The 25,562-nt window shown below is 35.4% G+C and overlaps 1 protein-coding gene across 1 annotated transcript in view; it reads right to left on the bottom strand.

Annotated features, from left to right (window-relative positions):
• The window catches only part of MALRD1 (MAM and LDL receptor class A domain containing 1), a 291,485-nt gene that overhangs the window by 131,870 nt on the left and 134,053 nt on the right, over positions 1-25,562 (bottom strand). The window contains exons 26-27 of the mRNA XM_072851516.1: positions 11,347-11,592; positions 8,305-8,462 (exon numbers count right to left, since the gene is read on the bottom strand). Of these exons, the coding sequence (XP_072707617.1) occupies positions 8,305-8,462; positions 11,347-11,592 (404 nt within the window). The remainder of the gene's footprint in view (positions 1-8,304; positions 8,463-11,346; positions 11,593-25,562) is intronic.

Raw genomic sequence — 25,562 nt, 5'->3', positions numbered from 1 at the left:
AAGTATACTCTGCAGACCACACAGTTACACCCACATATTCCAGGGACTTAATGCAAATGGTCTTTTTAATTCCTGATTTTAGTAGTGCTACAGTATCATCTCTCATTACTTCATTAATTCAAACAGAAAATCACATTAGCATGGTTTCTTCAGTGTAAAGAGTAGTACTAAAATTCCTTATATGAGCTCCTTGTTTTTTTAACTTTTCAGATATGGCCTGGCAAAATTTGCAGGAACAAGTTACAGAAGAATGAGGCAAGGTGGGAAGTGCTGAGGGTAGCTGGACAACCTGAGGTGTACGACTGAACATAAAGGCCTGTCGAAAGAATTTTAGTCTAAAAACCTAGATAAGAAACTCCTATGAATGGACAATGGGGTTTCCATGAGTCTGCAGGCAATTCATCTCTGAGCTGCAATGAACCTCTCATAGGCAAGCAACACAAAGTTACCAGGTTATGGAAAGGTTTGTCTCCATGGTAAGTAAGATAGTAGGAAGAAACCAAAGTCTCTCAAAACTCCCGTTACATTGACACTATTAGTCTCTGCTGCAAATAACTGCTCTTTACCACCATATTGGATGTCAGTGCATGCAATGGTAAGACAACTGTACTTGAAGCAGCCTTTCATCTTTCATTTAATTCATCATTGCATAATGCAATGGGCTGAACCTACAAATGAATACACATACAGATTGTTACAGTCGTAAATATAGGTACTAAAAAATACCTGGTCTGACTCTTGCATGAAATGAATTGGAATCAGATATTTCCATCTTTGTGAAATAAATTACAGCAAATACAGAAACACAACTGCTTTTTTTTTTTTCTGAAGCTACTGCGGATTCAAAGCTGAAGGCTAGAAACCGAAAAAAAATTCTGGAAGCATAAAAGTTAGATTCTTCATGCTAAGACCCTTTATTGATTCATCAAAGTAATTTTAAGCACATTACAGCTTGATACCACAAGCCTGCCAAAGATCAAAGACTACCAGAAACTAGAAACCAGAATCTCCAAAACACTAAAAACAAACTGTGAATTAAAAATAAAAGTTGCATTAAAGGAGGATAAAACTGGAAACAAATTAATGTTCTACGATGAGCACTAGTGCTACATCAGTACTTGCTGAAGTTTTGCTAGTATAACATCAGCTCAATCTGTGTTTGACAAAAGGAAGATACTTTTCTCAGTGGAAGACCAAGGGGCCTTGGCCTGTAAAAAGAGATGAGGAAAGAAAAGGAAAAAAGAAAGCTCTTCCATCATTTCTGAGGTTAAATGCAACTCCTAGAAATGTTCAGTGTGTTTTTTTCAAGTGCAGTTGTTGATTGGGAAAATTAGACACTGTCTTGAGGTTTCAGGTCTGATCAATGCTATATGCTTTCTAAAAGATGTCAGCAGGCACCAGATTACATATTGCATTATTTATTTTTCTTTTAAAAAAAGATATGTTAATTAAATGTCCAAATTTACCTATTTAGAAGAAGATATATGAAAAACTAATATAAATGCTCAAAGCTCAAGGCTACACATCTATCATTTAGACAAAGTCCTTTTGTTTTCATACATGTCTCTGTTTCACAGCTGCTGTATAAAAAAGACCTGATTTTGATGTCTGTTGCTTCAGTAAACATCATTAAACAGCAGCTCTATGATCCTTAAAAGAACTCTGCCCTGAGACACACTTAAATCACAACTTTCATTGTTGAATGTCTGCCCTGAAAAGTGTTAGAAAAGAGCAAAAGAAGTCTGACCTGCAAAGATCCCAGAGGTGCTTCAAAGCTTCATATGCTAAAAAGCAGCAATGTAACCACCATCCCTCTGTAAGATTATGAGCTGACAAATCAATAAAGTAAATCACTTCCAGATATCTCTGATTTGGGGAATGAGTTCAGTGAAACAACGCTGGAGAACTGTGCAGTGTGGAGGAGACCAAAAGTGCATTTTTTATCTATGTCACATTGTGCAATATGGTGCCAGGCTGGGATAAAAAAATAGGATAGTGGTATTAGCCCTGAGAGGCAGGGCTTGTGATTCCAGGTGTAATGTTACAGGACATTCTTGTGTTGCTTTGATGATTCCATATGCATCGTGCTGTCTAAACCTGTCAGCCTGCTGAGTTTTCTAACCAGGCACTGCCCTGCCTTGACAGAGACATGCCCTTAGTCACACTAATCCTTTACTACTCGTCGTCCTCATCTCCTAAGGGAGAAAAAGGGCAAGTTCTCAATTTAAACAAAATTTAAACAAAAAAATGCTTAATAATTCACATCTGAACAATTTCTCTTATATGTGTTTCTAGAAACACAATGATTTTAAATTACAAATCCTCTGATGAACCTCTTGTCCTCACAAGCAAGATTCCAAACTACAAGGGTGATTCTTTAACGCTTCTTCAAAATATTTTTTTCCTTCAAAGCATGTCCAAATGTATTCTTCCATCTCACCAGCTCTTTGGAACGAATGCTTACATATGGTTGCAGTATAATACAATGAATTATATGCTTCCGATAATTTACAGTTAAGAAGATTGAAATAACTTCCTAAACTATTCATCTGAGAAAATAAAATGTACTGAATGGTGTCTGCCCTTATCTACAGTTGTGAATATTTGTTTGTCCCTTCTATGTAAACTGCTGTTGAGAAATGATGCTTCCACTGAAAACTGACTTATTTCTATTTAATCATTGTCTCAGTCTCAATTTACTTGGAGATATGCTTATGTCATGTGGTCAAAATCAGACCTACAACAACCCTGTTTGAAACAATGCCTAAAAATGTGGAAAGTGATGTTTCAGATTCTGCATTCAATTCAGGAAATATAAATACAAAATTATCTTGCTCTGGGAAGTAAAGCTGGCAGAAAAGTTAATCTTCCTTTCTTTCTTGACAAGTAATACTGTATTTCACAATATCCCCACTGATTTCCTCTAAAGCTCCTGAGACTAAGGTAGTACTACCTTACTCTCACTCATTAGTCAGATCAGACATTTCATTGACTCAAATACAACCTTTAATAACAGTTCACAGGTCAACAATGGGAGTAAAGAGTTTAAAACTGTGTCCCTTTTGAGAGATATAGATACTCATTAAATAAAGGCCATTACCCCTGTGCTGCTATGTGGAACCAAATTCTCCTGAATGTGTATTTTGCTGGATTTAATAAAGGAAAACTGTTTGAAATAAACAAAATACTAGGATTCAAAGGGAAAAAAGATAAATGTAAGCTACTGAACATATAGCTAGATATGTTCATATATCTATTTCACCCATATAAAAATCCTAGAAAACTTTACACTTCTGCATTAGATTTAAAGAATTTCTCTAGAAAGTTTATTATGTCTTAAGAGAGCAAGTGAAAAATCTACGCATTTCATACATTGTTTGGAGCATGCTTTGAAGTTCAGCAGACTCTTAAGTAAAACATTCAAGCAAATCTTTGAAAATTTAAATTTTCTTCCTCTAGCTGCATGGAGGTCAGATAATCTGCTTTGACGCTACCTGAACCCAGTGAAATCTATAACTTCTACATTAATGTTGATTGTTTTTCATGCAGCCAGTGAGAAGAAACACACACTCTATTTTAGAAATAGAAGAAATACACACTCTATTTTAAGCTGTGAGGAAGAATAAGTTGTTTCCTCAGACTTTATTCTTGAGTGACTTCCCATAGAAGTAGGGTCAATGATACAGATTTGTGAAAATTTCATTTTAAACTACTCACTCCTAGAAATATGAATGTCCAGAAGATATCGGCTGGCACCTGCAGCATCTCTGCTGCAGGTTTTCATGTTGACAGCTAGGGACAGTAGACTGCTCCACTAAAACTAACCAGGGAATTACAAAAACCAGCATGAGTCATCTATACCTGAGCTGTGGCACCTACTGAGCTATACATTTCTACAGTAGTAGCCCTCTCCTTTCCTCTCTACCTTGGGCTACCTAAAAACAATAACAATATCAAGGGAACAACTGTGACGGCTTCCAGCTTTTGCTGAGAAGCCACAGCAACCAGGTGACAGGATCTGTGCTGCATCAGCCCTGAGCAGCTGGAGGACGCTGGCTGCTGGCTCCAGCTCCCTGTTGCCCTGGCCAGGTTAGTCTGTTGCTGTGGTAGTGTCAATGGGGCCCTGCTTCACTTGCCATGAGCTGGCCAGGACTTCTTGTCTTCCTGAATATTATTATGTCTTTGCTCATTTGTAACTGGGTGGAATTAATTAAATGCCTGAGTAAGGTCTACTGGAACTTCCTAATGAGATCCTGTGTATATTGGCCTTGTCAGCAGAGGTAGTTACTAATGGCAGGTTTCACTTTCATTATACATCTGTATATTTCTTTTGAGAGGCTTGTTTCAAATCCTTGAAAGAGGCCCCCCCCAACTGTATTAGATCCTAAATTATCTTTTTTAATGACAATGTCTATATTCAGGGCAATTAACATTGATCCCACAAAAATTATCTTCAACAAATGGCTTTGTCTTTTGATTGTTGTTCCTTTCACACTGCGATACCTAAGAGGTGCTTCTTTTTTATGACAGAAAAAACTTGAGCAGCAGTAGGAAACTTATGTTCAGATCAGCAGAACAATAAAATGTATCATCCCTTTCTCCTAAGAATTCTTGTTTGCCTCCTTAGAAGCACATTTAAAAATAACACTGTTTCTTCTGACTCATAAAATAAACCAGAATTGAGTGCCGATGAGGAACCCCACCGCCACTGCTAAAACAGGCATAGTGAACATGCTGCACTTTAGCTTCAGAATATCTCCTACAATGGACTGTATTCTCTTACAACCGCCACAGAGAAGATTAGAAGTTTCTCAAAATCTCACTGCAGTAGCGAAGTTTTGACTAGTTATACCTAGATCTCTTCTGGTAATATATTATTTGCCTGGTGAGCTTTTGCACTGCTATTAAACACTGTAATTTCAATTTAGATGGATGGTGAGTTGGATATTGCAGTCTCCATAAATAGCTGTAATATCAACATCTTTCATTTGCATAAATGTTGAGGGAGTTGAGTTGAAGAATACTGTATTTTTGCAACTAGTTCAATGGCCCATCATTTTGATTGGATTATTACTCCATATACAGAGAGGTTTATATGAAGAATATGTAGTACAATTTGAGGAGGGAAAAAAAAACAGTAACTGCAGAGAAATTCCTTTAGAAAAAGAATTTGTTTGCTCTAACTGCAAACCTTAACATAAAATTTCATGCTTGGTTATAGTATACCTTTCATGATCCTGCAGTTTTATTGGTTATATCATACTCTGAGATACTACTTTAGTAGTATGATAGAGATAACATTCTTAAGCTTCCTCAATGTGGGCAAGCAATGCAAATATTAAGAGAAGATACCAATATATGAACTATGATTTTTAAAAAATGGCTTTTTACTCTTGATTACCATTTTTCTTCCACTGTGGTATCCAGGAGGAGGAAAAATGTCTTCCTCATTCTGCCTCCATAGAGTATTTCCTCATCATATTGTTCATGGCTGTGCCATTGGTGTGTTCAGTGTTCACTCTCAGTTCAGCTTTCAATGGATGTGATGACTTTAGCTAGAGACAGTTTGCTAAGTTGTCAAGCTTGAGATGGTAGATTCCTTCCCAGGTCATCTCCTCTTCCTTGCATGTTCAACTAACCGCAATCTACTGATCTGCTTTCACTGACATTAACTTTAAATCAAGAGATACTCAGACTGGAAGGAAATACAATGGTATTGCAGTTTGAACTAGCAGGAGAAGCTTCAGTATGACTTCCCATGACCATGTGTTGTTTAATTTTATTCACACAGACACTGCTAAATAGAAACTCTAATTATAATATTTACTTATGAGTCCTTATAAGCAACATAACAGGTAAACTAGGCTGATCTGCAAAGCAATCCTGGATACAATAATGAGAATAATTTTTCCTATCTCCGTGTAGAATTCTTGCCTTCATTAAAAAAAACTGAATAAGAATAGTAAGTCGTTACTCAAATGTCTTCTATTTACACTGCCTTTAAAAATCTCTTTAAGCTCACTGGAGACAAGTATTTAAAATAACATAAAAATAACATCTGAAAAGTTTATTAGGATAGAAAAATTAGGTGAAAATAAGAAGAGGACAATGTCTCACTGTAATAAGAATAAAAGAAAGAGAAAACATAAAGAATATTCCCAAAACCTAGAGAAAGGAAATATTACTGATCGTGATCTAGAAAATTCCATAAAGGTCATATATTTCAACATTATATTTCAAATAAATATTAAAAAGTACAGTAGAAAAGAATCTCTGCAGGGTCTTATCAATGGGAATAACTATCTACTAAAACTCTGCTCAGGTCAATTTTGCAAAAAATATTAAAAAATTAAATCCCTTTGTCCATCCTGAGGGTGGAAAAAATAATTAAGAATTTTAACTACTGGACTTGAACACTTCAGAGACAATATCCCAACAGAGAATAAATTTCTCCTTTTAACTCATTTTAGGTGGTGTGGTTTGTTTGATTTTCTTTTATTTCACTTTTGTCTCCAGTTTAACAGAAGTATTTGCATGTGTATTATTAATTTCACTGCATGTAACAAAATGAGTTCTAATTGTTTTTCTGTTTTTAAGGCAACTGTCCATGCTGCAACATACTTAATGTGATAATTACTGTATGCAATCAACAGTGATAATTTTAAGTACAAACTACTCACACATATCTAATGCAACTGCTATTTATTTTCCACCAAAGTTAGTTTGCAAGGTAGTTTGCAATTAAAATTAAGCAATCCCAAAATGCTCATAATTACAGTATTTGGGTGCTACAAGATACACCTTTGAGTAACATGATGAGAACATAATTTGAACTTTGAGTTAAAATAAATGTTTATTTTTGCAGCTTTTTCATTGTAAGTAACAGGATTTATTTTTGTTTTCATTTTTTAATACATTACCAAAGAAAAGGTATTTTGAAACTTTTGGTTTTTTCAATCTAGTTGCTTCCTTTATGGCTTTTCTAGGAAAAATAGCTGTACAAATATATCTTAGTAACTATACAGCCACTTGATGAGTGGCCTTTTGTCATTTGTAGGTGTTTGGACTAATCCATGACAAAAATCTCCTAATGGCTGTCAAAGGGTTTATTGTTTTTATGTTTCAGACAGACTTAGCCTAGGTTATGTCTTTAGATGTTAAAAACCACTGAAGTGTTTTATCTTCCAGGCTTTTGAATTATTCTTATAATATCCAGAACATTTGAGAAACAATTTTTAGCAATTTATTTTCAAGGACAAAATATGATTTATCATTAAAAGTTAAGGCAGTCAACACGTGCATTGGAAATAAAACAGAAATTTTAATGGAGTTCATCAAAATAATTTATATCCCAAGATTTTATTAGACATATTGAAGACAGAGAAGTTAACAGGCGCATGGCAAATAAATGGGACCATGATTTATACCTGAATAGCCAGAACTCCCTGCACAGATACAGGTAAGCACAAATACACAAACTCTCATTTGCAAAGGTTTCTACTACATCTAGAAGTGGTATATTTGGTCATTGTGCTGGAACACCATTAAAATGCCCAATGCATAACATGCACAGGGAGGTGAAATAGGTGCTTTTGCTACACTGATCATTAATTTCTACATTTTACTCAAAATCATATTACGATTTTAAACTTGCTTTTACAAGCATTTAATCCTTTCTTTTTTTAACAAACAACAAATGAAACAGCCAATTTTCAGGGAACATATCAGTTTTCACTTGTAACTGAATAACTAAATAGGTTTTTTTTTAATATATAATTTTTTGGTCATCCCACATTTGGTGAAGAAAATGTTATTTCTAAAGAAAATTGATTATATATTCTGTACCTGTCTACATAAAAAGATAAATAATTTAATACAGTCATATTTTTGTACTTTATTCTCACTTTTTGCAGGTTGCAAATTCATTTTTTTGGTGGATGTCATCCCATCAGAACGATAGGCTTGTATACTGATAGCTACCAATAGGGATGGCAGCAAAATATGAAAATAGCTTTCAAATGGAGAATATCAAAGGGAAAGGTACTGTTTATGAAAAGGGAAAATGGAAAGAGGTTTTAAAAAGATTTTCTGTGGCTTTTCAGAGAAACGTATTTTGGAAAAGAAATGGTAAAAGCATTTTTAAGAGACTAGAATAATAAAAACCAGCACTGAACTAAGAGGCACGTGCGAGCTCTTCCAGTCTACAAGCTGAACAACAGAATGTCAGAGTGCCAAAGCATTCTACTGGAGCACGTACAGCCCTACAGGTATCAGATATTCAAAAGAAAAAGGTTTTTTTATTACCTTAATCAGAACCTGGATATGTCCCATGGCTTTTGATGACTTGAAGTACCAGAAGCTCATCACACAAGTCCCACTTGATTCTTTCCATCTGGAACTCTTCACATGGGCTTTTTCATTTTTTAGGCCTATTGCAGTGGCCTCAAGATAAAGGAATTGTCCTGAAATTAAATGTTGTATTATTGAAAGATTGTTTTGGCCTTTCAAATTAGATTCCAAAACTCAGCAAAGTAATTGCAGAAACAGATGAAGTGTACTTCCCATATAGGTCCTACACTAGTGAACCTCAGCTTAGGGTAAAAAATGACCAGATCACATTCCTTGTGTACTCGTTATATCAGGAATAAACTGGAAGCAGCTTAGGATTTGAATGGGCCTGTATAGAAGAGCGAGAATACTTCCATGTTTCGCAGCTACTCTGATTACATGTCCTTGCCCAACAGCATTAGTTGCTATTTTCACAGTACATCATACAATAGCCACATGGTAATAAATTTTAGGATTAAGTTTTTTGAAAGATAATCTTCAAAATAGCAAGTCACACTACACAAAAACTTGTGAAACAGGCAAAAAACCTTCATACATTTATAAATCATTAGGTATCCCTTATGATTCATGTTACCTTTGGCCATCTGTACTCTTTAAGGTATGAATATTAACTCACATTTAAATTATTTAGTCAGAGGAAATTCCAAAAATAGATGCCTACAGTTAATATTTTCCAACACTGATATGGTCCTTGAGTTTTCCATTTTTATTTTTAATCAGAAGTGTATTAAATTCTGCAAGTTTTCAAATACTTTTTTTTCCTTTGTACAAAAACCAAATGTGTAGTTCACATAAACATAAATGTAGTATAAATAACACACTGTTAAATTATAATTGCATATCTACTAAAGTTTGTATATGAACTAGAGAAAAAAAAATTAGTTCATTAGAGATGGAGTAAAATGGCTTCATTCTAACTTTGACACTTCTCTGGCTAATTTACAAACATAGATGTTTGCCACAATATTATGGGATGAGATATTTGCTTTTTCCCTGAGGTCAATCATACATCTAACAAGTGTAGCGACATATTCATGATAATATTTTAAAAATATATTTAATTAGAAAATACAAATGAACCTATTTTTTCTACATATGCTATTTTGTGTGTTAAAAAAGACATGTACATAAACACTACAAGATATCAGAAGTATGCCATATCCATGGCATCAATGTCTGCTAGGAAGACATAGCTAGACTGGGTTGAGTTTTAGGCATGTTGATGATTGTTAACACCTGTTTAATATTAGGCAAATGACTTCTGTTTGGAGGAAACCAAACCAAACCAAATCAAAGCAACCCAACCCAAAAAAGTTTCACAGTCTTCTTTGGAAGGAAACTTGACTGACTGAGGTGGCAGGCCAGGGACACTCTGAAAGGCTCCTTTATCTGAATGACTGGCACCAGCACTGTGGGACAGTGGGCTGATCACAGCTAGTCAAGCTTGGCTAGGAGATAATAGGACAAATCACTTAATTTCAACCAGAATTATGTAATTCTAGTCATAAGCAAATTTTCAACAGATGTTGAAAACAGAGGTGCTAATAGGGGGGTTAGAATTAAGCAATTGCTAGATGTAAGCTCAAGAGCTGTGGTTTTGGAAGTAAGTGCTGAAATTCGCCTTTGTACAAGGACCAATCACTGAATACTGTTGTATTCTCTACCACTGCCGTGGTTTAACCCCAGTCAACAACTAAGCACCACAGATATGCCAAAATTTTAACAGCTGAGCTGAATTTTGTTTTGGTTCTCTCATGATGAACACAATTATTAAGTTTTATCAGCTGTAACAATATGGCCAGACACCAACTTCACCTTTAAAAATTTGGCCACATTAAAATTGTGAAAAGTGAAATTAATTCTAAACATATTTATTTGAGAACACAATTTCAAGACTATAGAGCAGCTCTTGAGTAAAAAATAGAGAATTTGACCTGTTTGATCACTCACCACAACAAAAATACTTAACTTTCAGATTATAGGGTACATTTCCAGCCTTGAGAATTAGATCAGCAGTATTTTATTCATATGTGGAGTGGATTGAACATATATACCATGGAGATACATAAATCTGTGTTCTAACAGCACTGGCTATTTTAAAAGCCCAATAAAAGACAGGGACACATTGGAGGGTAGTTCTCTTGTACTGCATCTTACTTTGAGATCAGTGAAATGCAGCCAGGCTGGACTGTCTCAAAATTTAAAAACATATGAACACATAATCTTTGTGATTATTTGTGCCTGTTTCACCCTCAGTCACCTTGGCAAGTTTTCACTAGCCCCAGAGTTTCTACATATCTTCAAGTAAACTTAGGTTTTATTGGGTTTTGTCTTTCAGCAGTTCATGTAAACATTCACCAACTACTAAATAAAAGTCCCATGCTTTTGTGCAACTCTGCTGTGGAATATTTCAATTTAAGATCTAAGCTCAGCTTCAGTAACATCTTTGCCTGAACTACAGGACCTTCAAAGGCAGAGGATGAAGGCACAGAGCTTGTAGCAAGAACAAGAAGAGATAACTGGGTGTTTCAGCCAAAACAAACCTGGAGCTGCACTGCCACTTACAAAGGAGGTTTATTTCTTTAAATTTACTTACTTAAAATTACCTACAATTAAACTATGAATAGTCACTATGGGTAACTTTAAGCTTCCTGGAAATGCGCTCAAGCTCTGGAGGAGTGGGACCCAGTGGATCTCAGAGCTGAGCTGACTCACGCTTGCAAGCTGCAACCAGAGCAAATGCCTCTCTCCTGACAAGTAACAAATTATCTTGCTTGACTTATACAGCAATACTTAAAGGAGAAACAACTGACAATCATTTTTTCTTAACTTAAGGTCATTTTACAACAGTAATTAATATTTTGATATTGTTACACATTTAACTCATTAAAAATGACACCCTGATTAGACATGTTAGAAACCCCCTGCTGCCTGTGAAGGGAGGTATAAGAAGCTCCATGAAGACAATTACATCTCATTTGTGAACTGACAACATACCAGTTCTATTTCCTAGTGTATGATCCCTGGGAGGTCTAAGACTTTGAGGCGAGCTGACCCCTAGCACCCAGTTAAAATTGTCTGCCAGGGAATTTTGCCAGCCACATCTGCCGTTCTCAAAGGTGCAGGAAGTTCCGCATTCACTCTCATCTGTATTATCCCCGCAGTTGTCTTCAAAATCACAGCTTTGTTCAGGTCTGTGACACTTGCCGTTCTGACATTGCCAATAGCCATGAGAGCAGGAGCCTGAAAAGAGAAGAATGGGGGTGTCCTGGTGAATCGCACTGCCATGCATCCCAGCAAGGTTACTGGAAGGTTACATCTCAGAGAGTTTGATATTTAGGAGGAGGAGGGTGGTCCAGAGCAGTTTTATTAAAAGCCTTTGGTTCCCCTGAAGTGCCAATCCATTATCAGTTTATTTCTTTTGTATTCTGTCAAGAGATTGCCTAAATAAATGACTGTTTCCCTTGTAAAGCCTTTGAGGGCAAGTTCCAGCCAGGCATTCCTTCACTAACAAAGCTTTCTAGTCTGACTTAATTGCTGACATTCTCCTTTCATGTGGTGTAGGATTAAACCATTTCATTTTAGCTGCAAAGTTGAGCTTAGTTTAGCAGCCTCAATTTGGAAAAAAAAGCTTTTCTATTTTAACTACAGAGGTTTTCCTTTTAATGGGTTGCTTTTTTTTGCCTTTTTTTTTTTTTTTTCAGACGAGTTCAGTGGGTTGATGCTGTCCTTTTTGTGCACTATTCCTGGCATTATTGAGGGATAATTCTGCTATTGTACAGCCTAAAAATTGCAGGACTCATTTCACAGGATCCATTTCCAAGCTTCAAGTTTTCATTCCAGATCAGTTTCTGCAGGGCTCTGGATAAAAAACAGCCCCTTCAGTACTTTCTGTAATCAGGAAGGGAGATACAAAATTCTGAAATGCACCCTCCCTTCTTCCATTCTGCTCTGCTGGAAATAAATGCACAAGCATAATTTTATTTAAAAATAGGAGTATCACTATATTAGCTCATCAGACATAAAATTAAAATATGCACATGTATGAAAGTTGTATGGGAAGAATTTGAGTTAATTGATACTGAAAATCACATGGTGCTAAAAACATGTTTCTATTACCACTATCTTAATTTAAAGGAGGACCTGATGGAGCTAAATTAAATTCACATAAGGCTGGATTTTATTAAGAGCTCAGAATTATTAACAAGATTAACAGATTTATTAACAAAAAGAAAATAAGAGATGGGGTATTCAGTTGGTGTGTTGGCAACCTCCATCCCTAGGACTTTGTTTATGCCAGACTCCAAATTATAAATGCCCCAAACTAAGTGAAAAAGCATTGCCACACCCCTTTGCTGTAGGCTTTGGGTAAAGTGAAAACAAGCCTTGAATCACTAGATGTTAGCTAAAGAAAACAAGCATTAACCCTTCTCTTTTAAGTAAAAAATCCTCCTAACACATACTTATAAAAATAAATAAATAAATACAAATAAATCTTGGAATACCATAGAAATATCTAGCAAGCTTTCCAGGGAAATTATTCATTTTTAATTCCTGAATTCTTAGTACCATAAAAGTATGTATCATGTTTGCTCTAGAAGACTGTGCATGATTTGGCTTTTAACAGTTGCTCAGAGAAAGGAGGAAAAAGTCCTGAACAGAAAGAAGTAAGCCAGAATAAAAGTCTGATAATGACTTAGAAAGTCAAGAACATCAGGCAGAGGTCTCCAGAGCTGGAGACAAGGAAAATGGGTAGGCTCTGACTAGAAGAAAAGGACCTGTTTGAAGTTCACAGTTACAAGTTTATGGAAGCATCAGTGTAATTTTTATTAGTACACAACCTCTGAAAATGGTTCTGGCCAAAAGAATGGAGTAATTGTATCAATGTATCAGTCAGTGTCTAATTATTGCAACCTGCAAGACAGTTGGAGTCCATCAGAAACTTCTCCTCTCTATCAATCTGCTTCAGAATTTCAATCATCTGTGTTGTTTCCCAAAGGATGACAGAGATTTGTTGTAAAATTGCTGCCAAATTTAAATGGAATCTATTTTTAGGAGCTAGTTATTATATCCCTACATTCCTTCTATGTGATTGCACTAAGAATTTAAGCAAAAAAATTATTTTGTCAGGAAACTAGGAATTTAAATTTCAGGATGCAGCCCATGCTTGGAAATATTTTTTCTTGCTGTTCATCATGATCAATAATTGCAATAACTATTGCATTTTGAGGTCCCTTTTGTAGCATTGCTTCCAATTTCAGGTAAAAAAAAAAGTGGAGCTGAAAAGTGGAAGTCTTTGTTTTCTGAGGAAAAACAAAAAAATCCATCTTGAATCCTGGCATGAATGAATCTTTTCAAGCATGTGTAATGAATGATATTACACTGTCTAACTAAGTCTGTAACGTGACTTGTTTCTGGATGTACTTCCATAGTATGTTTTCTCTTTAAATGACATATTTCTAAGGTTTTATAACTGTAAAAAAACCCCAAATCCCTATAAGAAGGGGTTTTTTGAGCTCTCTTCCTTTCCTCCTTTTTATAAATCCTAACAATCCAAACACTCTGTTATGTAGATGCTTGTGGGTATAGTAGGGATATTTAATTGAGAGGAACTTCTCTTTAGCAAGGTTCAGTAACTTTTTCCTCCAAGCAGTGTTTCTTAAAGATTATTAGCAGGTAGACTTTTTGCTCTATGTGGTAACTGCATCAACACACTAGGCTGTAGTGGACCCAAAGGAGCTTAGTGTCTTTCAGATCAATAACCTCTGAATTGAGGAAGATTTGCACAACAGAGGAAAACAGCTGCACCAGTCAATAATCCCCTTGTTTTATATACCCTGAGCAAAATCAACAGATGGAACATTTATATTTTAAACTATGTAATTAGCACAAGGGTTAACCACCTTTATTTTACAAAGGTATTTCTCTTACACGTACTTTGAAAAAAACACTCCTGCAAACATTAAGAGAGAAAATAATGTTACTAGCAGAACTGAAATATGATTTATCTTCTACATCAATGAACTTTGAATAGTAATAATGATACCATGGTATATAGGTTGCAGCACTGAGGCAGAACAGCAATGCCTTACAGAAAAGACATTCATATTAAGAAACAGGATCTACATGTGTTATTCATGTAAACTTCAAACTCTGTCATGAATGGCTCTGTTCTCAAAGAAGTAATTCCAGAGGGGAAAAAATTATTCTTTAATCTTTGAAACCATAGCCTATGTCACAACAAGACTTTTCTATGAGGTAGCTAATTTTTATATCACTCTATATCATTGTAATAACTTTACTGCTTGTTTAGCTCTTCTCTGTAAATAAATTAAAATAAAATTTTAAATCCTCTGAAATAAATTATATCCATTAATGTATGAGAAGTTGATGCACAAGCACCCTTTTATTTATTCTTTTCTTTTGCTTTAGCAAATGGAGATATTTGAGAACTTGTTTTCTTCCACTATCACTTAAAAAGCCTTAAGATCTTCAGATGATCTGCATCTCTTTGTTCAGAAACAACTTATACTTACAGCTAATTTTTTTGTCACCCAAATTCTTTATCAGTTGTTTGTTTCCTCCACAATACTTAGGTTGCCTTTTATTTCAGAATGTTTTTATCCCTCATCCTTCCCTTTATGCAGGTAGTAGCTATTCTTTTTTTTTTTTTTTTTAATACCACTCATTCCTTTACTATTAAAATCCATTACAACTTCTCACAAGGTGCTTGCACTTATATCTGAGTATGCAATCATTTCATTTTCACTCAATATTGATGGAAACAAATCGTGTCATATTTGCTTGGAACGGCCATGAAAGATTCCTAAAGGAATTGTCTGATTACACGCTTACACTGAGTGACCAAATGGAGCTCAATTAATGTAATTTATCAGAGACAAGCTTAAGAAATAGCTTTATAATGTTCTGTAATTACCTGTAAGAAGACAAACACTAGTAGCAGAAAGCTCTAATCTAGTAGAAAAAAACCACAACATTACAAGAACCAGTGCTGGAAAGCTGAAGTTAGTGAAGTTCAAATTAAAATAAAATGATTGAGTAATTAAGCATTGAACAGATAACCAAGGACTGTGATAAATTCTCCATCAGCTAAGGGCTTTAAATAAAGACTGAAATTTTTCCCAAGAGATATGCTTTAGTTTAACTAAAAAGTATTTGATAAATCAAGGAAAACTCTAGATGAAAACCTGGTTAGTATTATGCAGGCGGTTAAATTACATGTTAATAGCAGTGCCTTTTTGTTTTAAAAATCAAAGTGCAGTTGAGGACCTTAATTTGCTTATATAATCATGAGAATTTATAACAGATAAACTAAATGTTTATCCATGCCTATAGTAGCTACAAAATAGAGATGAAAATCTCAGATTTCTCCATGAGATTCCAATCTTATAGAAGCTGGTCCTTTAAATATCTTTGCTTATTGGAAATAAATTAAGTATGATAATTAAACTGATAAGGATAAAAAAGATCAGAACTCCTAAAAAATTGCAAAACTAAGATTGTATATGGGATTACACTAGTTATGACTCCACTCACAAGCATTTAACATCTAATTCTCATAATTTAAACTTGTTAGTCTTTTTACTTGTTAAACTCTTTTTCAGTTCTTATTTTATATCAGCATTGCTTTAAAATCACCAGCAAACTAATTCATGTTTTAGAACCATAGGGAATAGACTGGTGATAAGGATATTCCAAAAGCTGTTAAACTTGTCCTTCTTAAACTTCTTATATTTAATGGTATCATCTATGTTTTCCAAACCAAAATCCAAATCAAGTGAATGGGATAGTTTACAATTCTCAGAAGTACCAGAATAACACATCAGTAGGCTTGAAAAGCTAGATCTGCTTCAAAATATTTTCAAAAGATTTTATTTACATTCACATAGCTAGAAGTATACCTGTTCCTAAATCAAAGCTAGAGTTCCTGTAGAACCATAATCTGGTATAGAGGTTAGAGTAATTAATCAGCAGGCTAAGAGTTTGACATCCCAGGGACAGGGGCTCTCTAGATAATTTAGATCTCTGAGTCTTTCCCTGCAACAATTACTCCATTATCATTCTTGCTCTGAGTTGACATTACTGTATGACTGAATTGTTATGTCCTTAAAAAAAAAAGTAATTGTTAACAAGAACATCTTTCCTCTAATATCTCACCAGTATAACCCAAGGACACAGAGTAAAGTGTTTTCATCATAGTTGATGATGCACAGTAATAATGACTTGTCAGCACAGGAATGTGAAAAATGTATCTCATTTCAAAAGCAAAGCTTTGGAAATTACAAGAATTTTTAAAGACTTCTAGAAGTTGAAGTACTGGAAAAAAAGATGACTTTAAAACTACTACACATTATCAGCTCTTTCTTTGTAAATAGTCTGGTATTTCTAGGATTGAGTGCAAACATTTGAATTTTTGGTTTTGTAAGCCTCTCAAGCACCTTGACATATTGATTTGCATTCTGATCAACCCAAAGTTTAAAAAACAACAGCTTGAGTTCATTTGCAAAAGGGACTTTCAGAAAAAACTGTTAACCATCTAAGTTTCTGTCATGACAAAGAGCTGATGAAGGCTTCTCCAACAACCAAAACTTCCTCAGTTGATTTCTTATCTTGTCCATTTCCACCTACAGACACAGGAGAATCACTTTCCAGTAATCAGATCCAGTAATATTCATCCTCAGAACCATTAAGAATCAAAAACATAAACAGCAAGGTAGCCTATCACTGTTTAACATTATTGTCTCTATCCATGACAGAGCACTGAAATATCTCCTTTGTTCTGTTTGCTGGTACTTTATTATTTCTCATTAGAAAAGGATGGTCATTTATCAGTCATTCAATACACTTTAAGACATACCTAATCTGTGACACATTCAGTGTGCCCTAGCATTGTGCTTCACTGTATTTAATGTTAAAAGAAATTCTCAAGAATAAGAGGAGCTGAAGGCAAGATGGGCACTCAGTGCCCCTTCATACTGAGTTTATTGGATATACTATAGGCAGGACAGGGGAACTCTAAAAACAGTATTATAACAAATAAAAGCTTTTGTCTCAAGTGCTTAGGTGCACGTGAATGTGCATTCACTCAAAAGAAATAACAAAGCTATTTTTGACTAAAGAAGGTCTTACTACGTCTTTTCAACTCCTCCACTATTACAGTACTGGTATACTAATACCATCAGTAATAGGAATATTGGATGCTTTTCAATGTTGCTTGAGTAATTATACACCTATTTAGTCTATAAAACATGCTAGCAGGTCAGCTTAAAAGAAAATTTTCAGTTAATCTCTTCAGATGGGAAATCCCCATGATGAATAAGAAGAGATCTAGACCTGGATTCATTGACAGATACTCCTTCTATTGCAATAGCATTAAGACTGTTTTGTTCCCTGCCAGAAAACCAAAACAAGATACAATACATGTTATAATGATTATTCTGGTGCTAATCAGATAGTTTAAGTCTCCAACCTAAAGAAACGGACAGACAAGGAAAACAGCTGTAACAGGACTTATGGATAATGGGAACAGGGATATATCAATTCTTATATACAATCTTCCTTTTCCAAAGCCAAGTTGAAATTTAGAACCTGTCTTCTTGAGGGTGGACAAAGAAATACTAAGACAAAAATGAATCCACATCTAGTTTTTAAGCAAAGATTTTTCAGAAATAATAATACTCATCATATGCATCTATTACAGTGAGAAAGATTAAATAGTAACTAACCTGAAAAGCTTAACTCACTCACCTGAGTTTACTCTTAGTAAATAAAGTAAAATTAAATGAAACAAAATTTTGATTTACCTTGTTCTGGCTCAAACAATTTAACCTAAATATTCACTGCCTGAACTCCTTAGCAAAGACACAAAAAGGAGAAATGTTGCTTAGGTATGAAATCTACAATCCTAAAAATATGCCAAACATTAAAAAAAAAATTTTTTTTTCTTTCATTTGTGACTTTTAGTAGTAGTATGCATTTTTACGTCCAAAGGTTTAAAATCAGTCTTGCACCTCCAGCACCGTAGAAGGCAGTCATACAGACCCTGTGCCATGTGAGAATATCTTGGTGCAGCAGATCTGTAAGCAAGCCAGTCAAGCTGCCTTCTGAAGATCTCCAGGCTTGATTCCAAGTTGCAGCATGCCCTTTAGAAGTACAATTCAACAGCTCACCTAAAATGCATTGTATAACTGTACATTGAAACCTTGCCTGAGCAGCTAAATGTTATAGTGCTGTTATCAAAGCCTGGACTGATGCATAGCTGACGACATCTCTACCTTAGAGCCCAAAGTGGTTTAATCGTGACGTCCAGTTTAATGATCCAATTGCTATCTGATTGTTTGAAGGGTGGAAGAAGGTATGGCATTTGCATTTCCTGGTACTTAGTGCAGACTCTGGTCAGTGGTTTCACTGCCTGTCTTTCTGATGGGAGAAAAATCTGCAGATTGAATCTAAAAGATGGCTTGAAGTAAAGCAGAAACCCATAAATCAGAACAGTTCGAGCATGAGAAATGGGGTGCAGAAACTCTGAATAGCTGAGGTACATCAGAAGGGAATTTCTATGAGACCAAAGGAAAGCTGGGTAGACAGTGAACTAAAAGCATTTGATGATGCTATAACTCAGGCTGAAGGAGGAGAGATCTTCACTGGCTGCACTGGAATATGTGTTCCTTTCACATTCTCCACCACACTCCAAGTGTTGCCCAAAGCATATAGTGGAAGGGGGAGCTGCAGTGAAGTGATAAATCCCTTGCCAGGGCTGTCAGACTGTGCTCAGTAAATGTGACAGGTGGAAAATGCTTCCCTCAAATCCCACTCAAAACCTGACCAACCAGCTCTCATTTACAGTCATAGCCCTGACTCTGAGACAAGAGGGCAGGACACCTTCCTGGTCAGATCTAACCTAGGTGAGAGGAGGCAGTGGACATGGAGGCCCATAACTTGAGAAACGCTGTTTCCACAGCCAGAAGTATAAACCAAAATACTTTTAGAAGCCCTTTCTCTGGCAAATAAAGGCACGAAAAAGACATGGCTTAAGCAGTAAAAGTACAAAATAGTCACTGAGTGATTGTATTATATGTCCACAAGACCTCAGATGTCTCTTCCAGGAGCTGGCATTTTCTTTGACAAGAGTTAGGAACTATGACGTGGTCCAGGAATGGCTTTAAATTGGCATAAGACTGTTCACTATTCAAAGGGGAAGATAACAATGATATATATCTATTATCAGATGGGGATCTCTACTTTTTATGAATGTCAATCTATTCCCTTAAATCAGCATTAATATTCAACAATACAAATGTAAATTACAAAGGAAACTGCTCTGGAATATTCTCAGTTATGTACAGATAGGATGAAAGTGTGAAAGAACTGCAAGAAACATAATTTGCACAGAATTTCTGTAAACAATTACAGCATTAAACACAGCTATGTTTAAAATATTTAACAGTACTTGAGTAAGCGTCAGGTGTAGGAGAAACTAAAAAAGTCCAAAACTGATTAAATTGAATCTCATCACCCCTATGAATCCTTCATCTCTCATTGCTCAGAAGGAATAAGTTTCAGGATTACTGTATTTAACATATGATATTACGAAAGTTTCTATCTGTATTAGAATGCTAAAGTGAGCTGAAGAGGACATGATGATTAAAAGGTTTTATTGATGTCTTGAAAGCCTTCCACACATCTTTGAGCCTCCACTGGAAAGGTCAATAGGAAAATGAAAAATGTGTTGTGCTTGATGGAAGAGAAAGATACCAACAAACTCTATAATCACTCAGTATCTCAAAGAAACATAGCTTCTAATATGGGCAGCTGTTCCTTTTCCTTTGTGTTACAGTCATGTTTGTTCTCAGACAATGAAAGAAAAAGATGAAAAATATACCTATAAAGTTAGCATAAGTGGTTTGAGGTGAGATTCTGCAAATAACAATTGTATTTGGAACCTGTACACTCTAATGTCACTTATACTGTTAACATCTCCTAATGTGATCAAACAGTCCTGTTCTTTCTTTTTTTTCAAGCCAGTACGAATGATTAAGACAAAAGCATTTTTTGTTGATTATGCTCATTTAACATTAGTCCAATCCAGCACAATCATTTATTCCTCCAATCAATAATAGCTTTATTAACTGTACCTCAATTCAGCATGCATTCACATTTAGCAGCACTCTGAGGTAAGCAAATAGTAGCACATAAGCTTAGCAAGTGACTGAACAAGGAAGCAGCAGCAAAGTTTATGGTTGGAAAGAGAGCCCTGATAAAGTTGTTTTATCCCACTTCATAGGAACCTGGGTTTTAAAAGAAATTGTGCAAATCACTAGGTCTGGTTCACTTTTATGAAAGGCAACAACCTCAAGCAATTCCTCTGCCTTCAGTATAATCAGTAACTTTCTCCATTGCTGCTACTGAAAGACTATTTTTTGGTTTTCAGATAAGGGAGCCTTTTAGCATCTAGCCTAAATTTATTTATGACCAGGTCAGATACACTGATTTGTATGCAAGCTCTGCCATTCAGCTTTCCTCCGCTCAGAAAGGAAAGTAAGGGAAACACAGAAGAAAGTACAAACAGATCTGAAACCCAAAACCCAATACTACTGAAAAACCTCATATTTACCTGGCCCAAAACTTCATCTGAAAGCCCAACAGAAACTGCATACTTTCTTACACCAATCTTCTTTTGAATCCTAGCCACCCAGCACTAGACAACTGCAAAATACAGAAGAATAATTTTATGTCTATGGTTGTCACAAAATCATGAGAAAGACTTTTCCTGTAGCATTTCTGCTTTGTGACAAACTAGGTCCCACTAATTTGAAGCTGAGCATCCAAATTCAAGATTTTTTAAAAATCTAAAATATATCTCTGAGTCATTCCAAGTTCATAAATCAGTAGATCATGTTTTTTATGTACTAGAATACTGAATACCGACCTGGCTAACCAAGCTCTCAAATTAGCAATTTCAGCTCTTAGATTTGCCTCCACTAAGAGGCAAATCTCTCAGAACTCAGAGTCTCAATCCTGGGTTATTCTTCAGGGACAGAAGGAAAGAATTGTAGTAAGGCTGGGTTATAGCAGCCTTACTACTTTAGCTTCACGACTGGAATAGCTTTTTGGCCAATGTATAGCATCTACTTGGAAGTCATCCTCTTGGGCATTTACATTTGGATGCATCTGTACATCTCTTAAAAGTCACTACACAGAATCACATAAGCATCCTTCACAGAAATTGATTCCAAAGGGAGTAAGTTGTAGAATGTGTATGAATCCATCTCTGTCCCTGTCTGGCACAACAGAACAGCAATGGCTCTGCTACAGAAAGGATCTTTTCCTCCTTGTATGAACAGAGGCAAGATGTTTGCTTTAGATAGTATTTATTGAGGATTTGTTATCCTACTGCAAAAAAGTTAAGAATAGCAATAAAGTTTCTCTCTTGGATAGTGAATCTTCATTTGCTGTGTCAGCTACTGTTTATTCCTGATGAGTAGATAAAGTAACTTGTTATCTATCATCCTAATTACGTTTTATATATCCCACTAAAACATTTGTTTTAGGAATTATTAATAAGAGAGAAGTAGGCTTAAAAACTTATGATCAAAATCATGCCTGAGTTTATCATCATGGAATAATTATAATTTGCTAGTGATATTGTCACTTGAAAGAGGACCAGTGTAGCTGTTATGCATTTTCTCAGTAGGGAAATACTTCCTTTAGAACAGACATTCTGCTTGCACGGAACCTTTAGGTGTGTGTTGTTTTTTTACAGAAGCATGAAAAATGTCAAAATATCACAAGAAGAGATATTTAAGCCATGTTTCCCAAGTTTACAGTCTCAAACAGTTTGAGAATTAGAAGTCAGTATTTGCTCCAGGACTGTGCAAGTGATAGTATATATAGATATGAAGGGGAGAAGCAAAAGTATGTGCTCCATTGGGAGGGACAGAGTAGATATAACTCCTGGTCTGGTGGACAAGCTGTGTTCCTTTTAACCTCAAGAAACTGATAGTTAATTTTTACTTGATAATTGGCTATTAAATAGCCACAGTTCATTTCTGTTGATGAATGTCACATTTCTAGTTTTAAAAAATTAAAATAGAAATTCACTAAATGAAAAACTATTCAGTCAAATTTAGACACAAAGAGTTGTTCTAGATAAGTATTTGCCTTGCATAATCTTCTTTTATCTAAAACTGAAGAATATATCATTTTAAAGATTATCTTTTTTCACCCTGTCTCTCTCCCTCCTTCCCCCTAGGATAACATATCTTGTTATTTCCATTATGATCTTCAGTACATATGAAAAGAAAAACAACTAATGCTTACAATTAAGCTGTTTTAATTAACTAGTTAATTAGATGAAGTATGCATAGTAATAATAATTGTGAGTCTCAAAAAATTTTAGCTAAACAACCTGGATTAATTAATACTGAAATTCAGAAACTAATCTTTCAATCATTTTTGCAGGTCCTTATTCTATGATCATTTATCACAGTATAAAACTTATATTTCAGCTTCCAGTTTCACTCAGTTCTCTATCTAGTTTTCTACTACATACTTAGCATGGAAGTATATTAGAAATCTTCAGAAAACTAGGGTTACTCTTATTAAAAAAATTACATTGACATTCTGGGTCTCATTCACTGAAATTGGTATCAATTTTCTTCTGATGTAACACCTTGTCTTACGATATCATCCCCAAATTCATCACATTCAATAGGTTGTTTTCTGCAGAAAATAATTTCTCAAGTCAGTTTTCATTGTGCTAATAAAAAAAGTTTTGATATCACATCTTTAAATGCTTATGCATTCTCTATCTAGTTACACCAAGTGCTCCAGATGATGTTCAACAAAATATGTGCTCATAAACTATATTGTTCTACAAATGTAAGCACGCATTCAACTACTGAAAATATCTGGAACCAAAAAAACAGTGGAATTTGAGTAGCAGAATTATGGAAACTACTTCATCTATTTGGAAAACAATTCAGGTTTTTCTTGTAACCCCATATAATTGCAAATAGCTCTGTAAAAACCAGATGATAAACAGAAAACTGGTAAATATCATATCCTGCACAACTGCAAAGGCGTCTGTTAGAAGACAGACATTTGGCTATTGTTGTGGTAGCAGCAGACCTTGTAACTTAATTCAGCCTTATGGAATGACATTTAATACAAATATTAGTTCGCAAACCTTTCTGTCAAACAAGGCACATTCTAGTCTTGGGCAAAATATGTAAATGATGCTTTACATATCCTCAAGCTGAGCTGTAATAGCATCAAAGTAAAGATGTCATACATAAAGCTTTATGCAGCCAATCCTTAAACACTTTTATAAAGATAAAAATCTTCTGCTAGGTGTCTGTAAAAAATGGCAGTGCTGGATAAAACACACAGAATGTTAAAGTCTATCATTAGTTCAATTACACTAAAGTCCTTAAAAAAATCAAAGATCTTCAAATTAAACACAGACTAAACAAAAAAAACATATTTACAGGCCTTCTCCCATAACAGCTATGAATTATTTCTAGTCTCTTAATTTCTAGTATTTTGAAGGCAATATTCTGACCTTTTAAATTTTCCTCTGAAGCTGACTTGGTATCAGCCATCGTCTTCAACCTCTGCTGTGAAAACTTTGCACAGTAATACTGAAGGTGTTAGTTTCCATAGTATTACCTGTCAGAGACCATTCAGGGTGACCATTCAATCTAATGGTGTCTCCTTAATTAGTGCCTCCTTAATGCCTCAGTCCTGAATACCTGCAGTATCCAGGTGTGTGATAGTTTTACTGCAGTTCCATATGCAAAAATGGCAATGACCTGTTCTGAGCAGAGACAACAAAAGGAGAGGCTGAGGGCCTGAGGTGACGCCTTGTGAAAGCAGATGAAAGAAGCAAGAGGATTTCAAAGGGAGAAGATTTAGAATAGAACAGAAGGATCTAATGAAGACAAAATCTCTTCTCTATAAGGTGCATGCAAAAGGGAAATGCTAATAGAGCCACCCAGAGTGGCAGGTTGCAGCCACTGAACATGACCAGAAGCAGACATCATAGGGAGAGGACATCATGCACCACCATCTCACAACAAATGCTTAGCCTACAGTTAAAGGAGTGTGTGTCACATCCCATAGATGAGACACTGAACCAGTATTATGGGAAACACTCCATATCTTCCAGTACTCTGAGGCTGCTCATCACTTGACAGTCATTTCCGCTTAAGCTAGCAGCAAGGCAACTCAAAAAACATTTCTGATAAAGCAAATCTAAACCAAGCTAGGAAAAGAAAGAGACCTGTAAGACAAGATGAAAATAAAACTATGTCAAAAAGAGTTCTAAAATAACAACTTAGATGGTGTTCAGCTCACAGAGAGACCTTTAGGTTTACATGTAGGCAAGCCAAGTGTCTAAGTTGCCATTAAAACTGATGGGGATCTGGTTGGTGCCATCGTCGGACTTCAAAGAATGATCACATCATGCTAAAATAGAACCTAGAGTTTTATTTGGTGGCCTACATACAGAGCATCTCAAAATGGGTAAGACATCCTTCCTTGTCACCAGCTGCTACACCTGAAGGGCATATACTTTCCATACATCCTGTGTTACATACATGCGAACACTGGGGATTTCTTAGACACCCTACTGCATCACAAACAATAGATGCCTTTATGTGTGCAATTCAGTTGTGTCAAGTGGCTGGGCAGCAAAATAGCAATATAGTAGTACATTGACTGTCATTGGAATTTAGATACCTGACACATCCTGAGTACACCTACATGTACATGAGATCTGATTTGAGTCTTAACTTGAAGCTGAATCCCAATCTAAATATTTCAGGTCTTAGATAAGTCTGATAGAAATTGGATATACTTTACTTAAAGATTCATGATGCATATTAAGCTGGTTTTATTTATCTCTCCCCTACCCCCCAACTTTATTTTTCACTCAGATAGATACCTAAAAATGCAGCACAGAAATATTAAGGGCTTTCCTCAAACAAAGAAGCCTTTACTAAAATAGAAAGTTGGAGAAAAGAATCTTTGCTCTCTCCAGGTCACTGACATATTCCCTCTCAGGTCTAGCAAAAAAGGAAAATTGGCTAGGGTTTTTTTTTCCCCCTATGCTTGGTGAAGACCATGAGGCCTTATATCTCTCATCAATAACCTCCCATCATTTTTTCTTGAGGACGAATTATATGATAATT

This window comes from Ciconia boyciana, chromosome 2, assembly GCF_034638445.1.
Source record: "Ciconia boyciana chromosome 2, ASM3463844v1, whole genome shotgun sequence".
Taxonomy (NCBI): Eukaryota; Metazoa; Chordata; class Aves; order Ciconiiformes; family Ciconiidae; genus Ciconia; species Ciconia boyciana.
This window is presented reverse-complemented; position numbering and strand designations above follow the sequence as displayed.